General features: G+C 38.8%; 2 protein-coding genes across 4 annotated transcripts in view; both read right to left on the bottom strand.

The window, feature by feature from the left end:
- The window catches only part of pink1 (PTEN induced kinase 1), a 12,570-nt gene extending 6,170 nt beyond the window's left edge, over window positions 1-6,400 (bottom strand). Inside the window, exons 1-6 of the mRNA XM_039800014.1 lie at window positions 5,924-6,400; window positions 3,831-4,106; window positions 3,613-3,716; window positions 3,059-3,241; window positions 629-792; window positions 400-527 (exon numbers count right to left, since the gene is read on the bottom strand). Of these exons, the coding sequence (XP_039655948.1) occupies window positions 400-527; window positions 629-792; window positions 3,059-3,241; window positions 3,613-3,716; window positions 3,831-4,106; window positions 5,924-6,280 (1,212 nt within the window). The 5' untranslated portion in view covers window positions 6,281-6,400. The remainder of the gene's footprint in view (window positions 1-399; window positions 528-628; window positions 793-3,058; window positions 3,242-3,612; window positions 3,717-3,830; window positions 4,107-5,923) is intronic.
- A 1,849-nt stretch (window positions 6,401-8,249) lies between these two features.
- LOC120558778 (trypsin) overlaps window positions 8,250-10,000 on the bottom strand; it is a 93,496-nt gene continuing 91,745 nt past the window's right edge. For all 3 annotated transcript variants that reach the window (XM_039800012.1, XM_039800009.1, XM_039800011.1), the window contains exons 6-7: window positions 9,720-9,974; window positions 8,250-8,725 (exon numbers count right to left, since the gene is read on the bottom strand). In XM_039800012.1, the coding sequence (XP_039655946.1) occupies window positions 8,576-8,725; window positions 9,720-9,974 (405 nt within the window). In that variant the 3' untranslated portion in view covers window positions 8,250-8,575. The remainder of the gene's footprint in view (window positions 8,726-9,719; window positions 9,975-10,000) is intronic.

The raw sequence follows: 10,000 nt of genomic DNA, 5'->3' as shown, positions 1-10,000 counted from the left end.
TGGCATATCCAAACAAAATCAACAATTACCATCAAAAGCCACACGCCTTAGGACCAGCTAATGTTAGCAATTAATTGTGGTTAAACAAAGAAATCGCAATAACGTAAAAATATGGCGAATAGACAACTATGTAATAATTGCTACAGGCCTAATTGTACAAGTGTTTGCTTTAAACTAAATGTTTTGTCTTGGTGTGTCAAACTCCTGTTTGTGTAAATCTGTACTGTACGGCATTGTATATATACACAATGATTCTTGCACACTCTAAAAAACACAGCCTTTTGTATGTCTGATAGTGCTCAATACCATTTTGTTGTACAGGGATCAATAAGAGACGGCTCAGCAACTGTTGGCCATTCTTCTTTTACTTAACAACAATAAAGAGCTCCTTAAGCTTACCTCAGGGGCCATTAGGGAGGCATTCCCTCCTCTGTTGACCCACATGCTGTTGAAGGGCAGCTGTAGCTTAGAGTCACTCTGAGCTAAGCAGCAGCCAAAGTCAGTAATCACTAAACGAGGACAACCATCTGCATGAAAGCAAAATCAATTGTAATGTTAACAGTGGTCTGATGTAATCAAATGTCTGAATTGTTCTCTTGCTGACTATATATATATATAGCTCTCTGACCTGAGTCAAACTCCAACAGCACGTTGTCCGATTTGAGATCCCTGTGAGCAACACCCTGTCTGCACAGGTGGTCAACCCCCTCCAGGAGCTGCAGCACCATCAGAGAGCCCTGCCTGCGGCCTGGTGTGGACATTTCCAAGTACTGTCGCAGCGTGCCAGGGTAGCTGTAGCACAGAAGAAGACACAGTGTTAGTCGTGCTCCACTTGACACTGTAAGTTTTCTCGTATACACCTCTTTTAAGGTTGCAATCCTTAAGTTTTTCATGAAATCAAAGACACTCTGTGATACTATGTATGGTCTGAGTTTTTTTCAGCAATAGTCATCCAATGTATTTACATTCTGTCATTACCTCTCTATATAGTGGTGGAAAGCGGGATTTATGCTTCTGCGGAGGCTCCACGCAGAGCTTTCGCCATTGTCTACGTAGCTCATATCTCTTTACATAAATATTTTTTTCTTCTACTACTATGGGCCAACAGTTAACATAGAAATGATTCACATACATTTAAATGCCCTCTGTAAATGGTGCCCTGCTGGTAGGTTTTACGTGACCTACTTTCACTTAAGTACGGTGCAGTAAAATCAATCAGATGTCCGTGATCTGCGTAACGACAGTATAGTGGGACGTTTGCCTTCAACAGAGCGACAGTAATAACCTAATATACCATCATTATTGAGTTTAAACGACATTCTCGGTTATGTTTGCACTGAATAACGCATTCAATAAAACAGAAATATTAACTCTTAAAGGTAGAGCAAGCTACAACTGACAGGGAGAGAGAGAGAGAGAGAGAGAATGTATCACTACAGCCAATCCAGTTTGCTCAAGGAGATGGTCTTTTTCACAAATAGGTTGCACGTAAAGGGGGAAAAAGTAGCTTCCACTTAAGGAGCCCTATGTCTTGTCTTTGTGTCTTTGCTAGTTTAAGACCGATGCACTTGTCAATTTCCTGTCCAGCCCCCGCGACTAGGATTAGTGCGTTTGACAGGGTGGGGGCATCACGATGGTGGCTCTCCATCGTGATGGCGATGATATCGTCCATCGGCACAACCCTAATCTCCATGTACCCACGGCGTCAATTTAATGCAAGAAGAAGCATAAATATGCGTGTGTCACTATTGTGCTTTGGGTCATACGTTTAGGTAGGAACCTTTTGTCAGGTAACAGGTGTGTTGTTAGATGGAGGAGCACAAATAGTTTTTGACCGCACCGCAATGCTACAGTAGCTCATGTTAATCCTTGTGTTGACTTCGGGTCACTTTGACCCGTTTTCAATTTTTGTTTCAATCTGCTGTAGAATGTTGGATTTTAGAAATGATCTGTGCAGTGGGTGTGGCCTCAATAGCACTGCAGTAGGCTAAGTAGTAGTCCAAACCATTGACCTTTAGCTTAATATACGAAGGTAGTTAGCATGCTGTCTTTGATTTACTATGGTTATGGTTATATGCGTGCTAAGGTAACCATCAGCAAGGTCTATTGTTTCCAGCCTATCAAGAACAAGTGGGCTATACAATTAACACACATAGGTTAATAGCAATGGGTTCTGTATTGGGTTATGTTAAAAAAATAAAAATAAACTCCCGTATTTTAAAAACTAAATGTTGGCAAGTATGTAGCAGCCTATGCTGATTACTGCGTGCGTGCATGTCATTGACGAATATAGTGAGGACATTCAACTGAAGTTGCATTAAATCCAGTTGTTTTAAGATTATGCTGCAAGATGGGTTTTTTTCAACTACATTTAAGTTCCCTGACAGTATTATAACAAGCAATATTAAAAATATTCGGTTTATTCCCATTAATTCCCGTTTATTCCCGTTAAATCCCATGGAAAGTTTCCAACTTTGAAAATTCCCGGAATTTTGCAACCCTAATTGTGCATCAAAAATGCATCTTCAAAGCAAGACAACTGTCATTCTTCTGTATTATTTACAATGGGAGAGGGGGGGGGGTTTAGGGGTCCTCCCTCAAGAAAATGTTACGTAAATATATATTGCATATATTTTTAAATACAGAAAATATGCAATTTCACATCCTTTTGGACTATTGTAACCATATCTGTGTCTAATATGTTGAAAAAACCTAGAGCAGATGATAAATAACACTCAAAAAGCTTAAAAACAAAACTTGCTAAAGAAGGCCACTGGGGACTGACTATAACCATTAGGACTGAGAAAAGTAGTTTAGTTAGTTTTGATGCTCACAGTGATTTTACATTCATTTTGCTTAGGTGGTGCTCAAAACGGCTTGGGTGCTGCACCTAAGCCCTATAATGGTGGGAAAAAACCTGCACTTGCTGTTTACCACCATTAACCACGGTTGTCGCCAAATCAACCGGGATTTAAGGATTATGACTTCAAGATGAAGCCGGTGACATTTCTTTTCGAATCAGAGAGGCTGAAGGAGTGTGAAAGATGGCAGGTCTTACTTCTTCATGACGAGGAAAAGAGTGCGATTGTTGCCCAGACCAGCAGGGTTAAGCCTGGCTGGCAGTACATCTGGATACTCTTCTTGGGCACCTGCTAGCAATGGGACGTCCGCTGTGAAAGCCCGGTACACTCTGATCACATTAGGGTGTGCTGATACTTGTTTGGGCAGGACTCCAAACTGTCTGCATGTAGAGAGATCACAGCAGTTCATAAGCATCTTTCCTACACCATGTTCAGGACTGCAAGACTAGTATATGAAAGCACTGAGGATGTCACACATAGGGCTAGGTACAGAATTCAATACTTTTTAGGCACCGACCGAATTGCATCTAAATGAGAGAGTATCGGAAAATGCATCGTCATTTAATACCAAATTTCGATCAGACGGGGCTCACATAGTAGGAGCTGAAAAATATATAAAAAAGATTTGTGGCTAAACGTGTAATGTTATTGTTGTTTTATAAAATTGGTATCGAAAAAAAGCATCTTTTAGGAACTGGTATCAAAGTCAAAGTATTGGAATCTGTTCCAATCCAGCCACAGTCATGCATACCCATCCAGAGCAATTTCTTCTTTTTCCTGCTTTAAGGCCAGGGGGCCTGCAGGCACCAGCTCTTGTGACATGGATTTTAATATCGCCTCACTTGACGACCCGGCCTGCAAACAAATGGCATTAAAAGATACATGTCAGTACTGATTTGTGCCTGTCATCTGTTAGGACTAGTACCTACAATTGTGAGCACAAAATGTGGAATATTGTAGAATACCAACCCCAAAGTTCCACATCATCTTGACAGCCATAGGGAAGGTTCTTAGCGAGCAGCATGTCAGAGATCGAGCCGTCTCCCCTTCCTCTTCCTCTTCCCTCAGCTGCACCATCGAGCACTTGTTGGTACTGTCCTTTGGAGGGGCAAACCGAGCTGCAGCTTCATACACGGCAGCGTTGGAGCCTTTCCCAATCTGATTCCCAATAATGTAATCCTCCAGTTTATATCCAGAGGTGAATGGCTTGAGTGGGCTCTGGAATCTTTTCTTTCTAAACACCGCCTGCAAATTTGGAAAAATATATTATAAGATGCAGAAAGCTAGTTATGTGCACACCCCATCTGAAGGCCAGTTGAAGGATATGGATATGCATTAGGGCTGGATGATTAATCAAAAAATAATCGAAACCGAAATTCAGAGCCTATAACCGACGTAATTTTACCAAGTCGATTATTTCGGTCTTTTAATCCTATTAATATTTCCGTGCCGCCCACTGTGTGTTAATGTACTTTCCCCTTAAAACATATTATGGCGGGCGTGTAGTCAATGGACTCTGCTTACTTACATTAAAACTTAATTTACTTTTTTATTTTTATTTCATTGTATAATCTACAGTTGTAGATTTAAGTTCAGTTGTTTGAAATATTTAATAAATAAGCATTAATTGCTATCTGTGTGTTGTTTCCTTATTTTAGAATCACAAAGATAGGATTATGCACTCTTTCATTAGAAAAAATAACCGTGAACATATTTACAGTAGCCTATAAGAAAATATATATATTTTTTAAATAATCGTTCAATAATCGTAATCAAGGTAACTTCTTCGATTAATCGTGATTATGATTTTAGCCAAAATCGTCCAGCCCTAATATGCATGGATTAAAGCGAATACAAATGAAAGCATCAAGATACAACATACTTTTATGGTCACTGTTCTAGTACTACGAAATATCGTTTGGAGCAAACCTGTAGATGCCTATTTAAGGATAAAAACTATTACTAACACTCTTCGTTCCTCAGGTCAAAATCTGGTTCCTAAAACCCGCCTTAAAACTCGGGGAGACCGCTCTTTTCAGGCAGTTGCTCCCAAATTGTGGAACGCCCTGCCCCTGTCGCTGCGTGTGGCCGATTCTATTGTTTCTTTTAAAAAACAGCTGAAGACACTACTATTCAAACAAGCTTTCAGTTGACTGAGCTATCATTTTTTATATGATGTTTTTCAAATTGTTATATTCGTTGCTTGTGAAGCACTTTGTGATTTTATCTGTGATAGGTGCTATATAAATAAAGCTTACTTACTTACTTACTAAGTTGAGTATAAGATAGAAACATATAAAATAAGATAAATGTGACAAAATAAATACCATATATACACAGAATACAAGAATAAAAGTGACCCGTACTGGAAGCAAGTAAAGCCAGTAGAGCAGCATGATTAGAGAGTTATTGTCAGAATAATTATTAATAAGCATTATTGCACTTTCAAAGCAGTAGGATAACTTATAAACAGTCACAGTGATTACGATATTTACACAGTAGTAATAGCAGTAGCAGTAAGAGGGAAATGGACAGGATTAGTGCAAAGCAGGTGTACAACCTTTATCCATTTTTAGATCTCAATAAAATCCATGATACTACACAATAACAGAAGTACTCAAATCCTGTATTAAACTAAAACTCAAACTAGTTTACAAGAAAGTGTTTTGGATTAAATTTTGGATTTATGTAAAAGTACAGAGGTATTACTAGCAAAATATTAAGTATGCAGAATGTTTTGTTCTATATTTTTGTATACATTATATTGTTGGATCATTATTACTGGTGTTGATATGTTAGCAGCATTTTAATTGGTACAACACTAAACTAGTTGATTTTATCTCCTTTGTTGGGTAGTTTAATCTACAACAATGCACACTATTTTATAAATTGATCATATGTTTTCTATGTAAAATGTCAATCAGCGAGTAGTTAGTAACTGGTTGTCAATTAAATGTAGTGGAGTAGAAGAAGCATTAAAAGTAAATAACCAAGTAAAGTACAAGCACCCTAAAACTATTTGATACAGTACTTAAGAACAACTTTATCTGGGGACACCATACCTGGATCTCCTCACATGTAGCCGCACTACTTCTGTCATCTTCAAGCTGTTGTTCGATAAGCCCCACACCGAGGCCAAAAGCCAAAAACACGGCCCTGTTTCGCGGGGACCCGCCGCTAAACCCTCTCCTGAAGCCGGCGGACTGAAGCTGGACTGCCAGGCCCTTCAAAGAGGTGCGGTAATAGCGGTACCGAGACGGCAGGAAAGCCTGAGGCTGAACGGTGCGGACCGACGGGCCTACACGGAAACGGTCAGCTCGGAGCTTTGCTGCGACTCGGCCACCCGATTTCAGGAGCCCCAGCTGAAAGACCGAGCGGCCTAACTCGAGCCCCCGGCTAATAGCGTGTTTCACAGACATAATTTACCCGGAAAGGTAATTTAAGCGGTTTATTGAGTCCGCTTGTGTCAGGCAGTCCTCTGCTATCTCAGGCAAAGACAGTTTGGTAAACAAAACAACTGTTACTGAGCATGCGCGATAATGACAGGCGACCTAAATATATTCAGAACAACCGTTCTCTTAATACATCCATGAGAACAACTGATTCCATTTGTTTGCAAGCCCTGTATAAAGACTGATTCCATGTTTGTTTTTTTCTTCTGCCTTTCCTTCAATATACTCTGCATAGGTCAAGTATTTGGACAACTACATCAACTAATATATTTGATGGTTGAACATGTTACAGATTAAGTCACAAGATATGTGATTCAAAGGAAGTGTTTTTTTAAATTTCTGCTAATAGATTACCATGTACCATACAGACACAAATGTAGAGCAATGCCTATATTCTGTATTCTCTTATGTTTACTATACAGCATCCATTCAAAAACGGTCATATACTACAGGCTATTGATATAGGCTAAATGTAGTTGTGATCAGGTTTCCTGGCCAATAAGCCACTAGTATGCGAGTCTGCATTTTGGTTTAGTACAAAGAGCACAGCCATTGTTTTGGACAAGATGCCAGTTTTTCTTTTACTTTGTTCCAAAAAAATCAACCAGAAATGTGTAAGCAACAATGCAGTAGCCTATCAGCATCATAGAAGTGTCATATATACTGTACACATGTACACTATGCTATGGATAGCTTTATCAGGTTCAGGTTCATTTATTTGTACCCGTAGGTAAATTAAGTTCCAGAGAGCAAGTTCAGGCTATTTCTCAAACATATAAACAACAAACACCATACACACAGAACAAAACACTAAAATCACACTAAGACAATTTCCCCCATCTTATTGCTATTCATAAAATGAATCACTACTGGGACAAAGCTATTTTTATATCGTTTTGTTGTTCACCGCAGTACTCTAAGCCGTCGATTGGACGACAGATACTGGAACTCATAATACAGCGGATGAAGCTGGTCACTCAGGATTGAAATACCCATACGTTGTACCTGCCTAGTATACAGCGAGGCTGGGTTCAGTAGTGGTTCCCCAATCAACCTACTGGACCATTTCACAATCTGGTTAATAGAGTTCCGGCTCTTTAAAGTTAAGTTCCTGTACCAAGACACCAGAGAAAAAGAGAGTACGGATTCAATAAAAGCACAATAAAACATACTCAACAATGTTTTTCTCAATTTGAAATTTGCACAGTTTCCTTAAAAAGAACAGACGTTGATGCCCCTTTTTACACACCGTTTCACAGTTGGCTTCAAAACTCAGCTTTGAATCAATGATTGTCCCAAGGTATTTGTAAGACTGCACACACTCCACTGGTTCACCCTTAATGGATGAAATTCAATCAGCAGAAATAATGATTTTCCTTTCTCAACCCTGAGGTGAACTCTGCTCTAAGAACACTAAGCAACCTCTTTTGGCCTTTAATGGTTCATGAAAAAGGTTTTTGATCCAGTTGTCCTCTTTGTGGCTTTTCTAGACAGATGTTGCTGATTTAACTCATGCGAATGTCATGTAATTGGCCTTTATGATTCTTGTGATGGCATGGCAAGAGATTCCTAGAATCATATAGGCTACAGGTCTTAGCATAAAAGAACTGCCCACACCATGGAAAAACTGGCATCTTGTCCAAAATAATGGCTCTGCTCTTTGTACAAAATCAAAATGCAGACTTGCATACAAGTGGCTTATTGGCCAGGAACCCTGATCACAACTACATTAAGCCTATATCAATAGCCTGTAGTATATGACCGTTTTTGAATGTATACACCCAGTACTTTGGTATGATGTCTTTAAGAAATATCAATGAATAGGGCTGGGTTCAATATTATCATTGATTTTAACCATATTGCCCAGCTCTACTGACTGTTCCTTTAACAACTTTGCTACTACTACTAAAAAATAATAATAACAATAATAATGAAATGACAATATAATGGGTTTATTTCTGTATTTTCTCTATCAGAACAATAAATGAATGGAAATCAATTAATTGTAAGCATATTAACACATTTCCCAGAAACCTTATATCTAGAGATGATAACCCAGGCTCTATATAGCATACCCCAACATTATGAATTGCAATTAAACTAAGTCTGTGAAGGTGATAGTTAGTGTTATAAAGAAAACCCCCACAAAGAAAGTTATTAGTAATGAAATAGGCCATTGCTATTTGTTTTCAAAATGAATAAATCTTGAAGCCTGTCTTTGCAGGCTGCTCATCAAGGATTGTGATGACTGTTCATGGTGTCTTATTGTTGCTCCGTGATCCATTTGATCCAAGGGATGTAGTTTCTCACTTTGGTGTAGACTCCAGGGAAGTAAGGGTTTGCGCAGCTGATACCCCAGGAGACAATGCCCTCGAAGAGGCCATTGCAGATAAGGGGACCACCGGAGTCACCCTGTGGATCACCAAGACAAATTACAGATGATGGACAAACTAAAATAGTTACTGAAGTAGGAAACATGTATGCGGAGCAACAATGAAGAGAGGGGTAATCATGTTAGTAGTGACGCTAGTGCACTATACAGCGGTGGTAGAAGAAGTACAGATATTTTACTTAAGTAAAAGTAGCCAAAACCACAGTGTAGAAACACTCTGTTACAAAATCTAAGTAAAAGTACAAATTTATTAACATAAAATATACACATACAAGTACTCATTATGCAAAATGGCCTGTTTCAGAATAATGTATATTATATTATTGAATTATAGTTATTGATGCATTAAGGGGAGACCCTGCAGGCAAAAGCATAATTTTTAAAATTTTAGTTTTTGGTTCCATAACATGTGTTCTTGCAGACTGTTGAGAGAAAACATCCAAAATACACATTTAGATGTTCATTTTACTACACTTTGCGCCTGTAAATTTCTCCTAAATTCAGCAAAAGTTAGCTTTAGAGAATGCCTCATTTGAATATTTAAACGTACAATTTCAGAAAACTTGGAACACAAATAAATATTTGTCCTAATGTAAGTAATCAACTGGGGTTGGATTCAAAGTGTCATAGTGAAATATGTTAGTTAAAATATTTTCCCTTTTCACCTGCAGTGTCTCCCTTTAATGTGTTCATCACTTTAATGTTGCAGCTGGTAAATGTGGGGCTCATTTTAAAGTACTATTTATACTATATATATATATATATATATATATATATATATATATATAAAGTAAAGTAGCATAACATGTAGTTACTTAAGTAAAGTACCTCAGTACATTTAATGTACTGAGTTACTTTCCACCACTGCTACACAGGACATCATTATGCTACATTGTACTGTACTAACTAAAACATGCAATGCAGAATCATACAATGTGCAGTATGCTGAGCAAGAAAAAGGAAAATAGAGCATGCAGCACATGCATCAGAACAAAAGAAAGAAACAATCTGTACCTGGCAGGAATCTTTGCCACCTAATTGAGATCCAGCACACAGCATGTTTGAAGTGATCCTCCCCCAGTAGTAATAAGAGCAGTAGGGAACTATTCTCACGTCCACAGAACGTAGCACAGGAGACAGGGAGTAACTGTAAATCTGTGTCACACCCCAGCCGCTCACTGTGCACACGTCATTATAAAGTGAAGGAGCGCTATCATCAGGCAGAACAGCTGGCTGGACGTTAGCATTCAGCTGGGCCGGCCTACTCAGCTGTAACACAAACCAAAGTTTGTCCA

Source organism: Perca fluviatilis, chromosome 5 (assembly GCF_010015445.1).
Source record: "Perca fluviatilis chromosome 5, GENO_Pfluv_1.0, whole genome shotgun sequence".
Lineage (NCBI taxonomy): Eukaryota > Metazoa > Chordata > Actinopteri > Perciformes > Percidae > Perca > Perca fluviatilis.
This window is presented reverse-complemented; position numbering and strand designations above follow the sequence as displayed.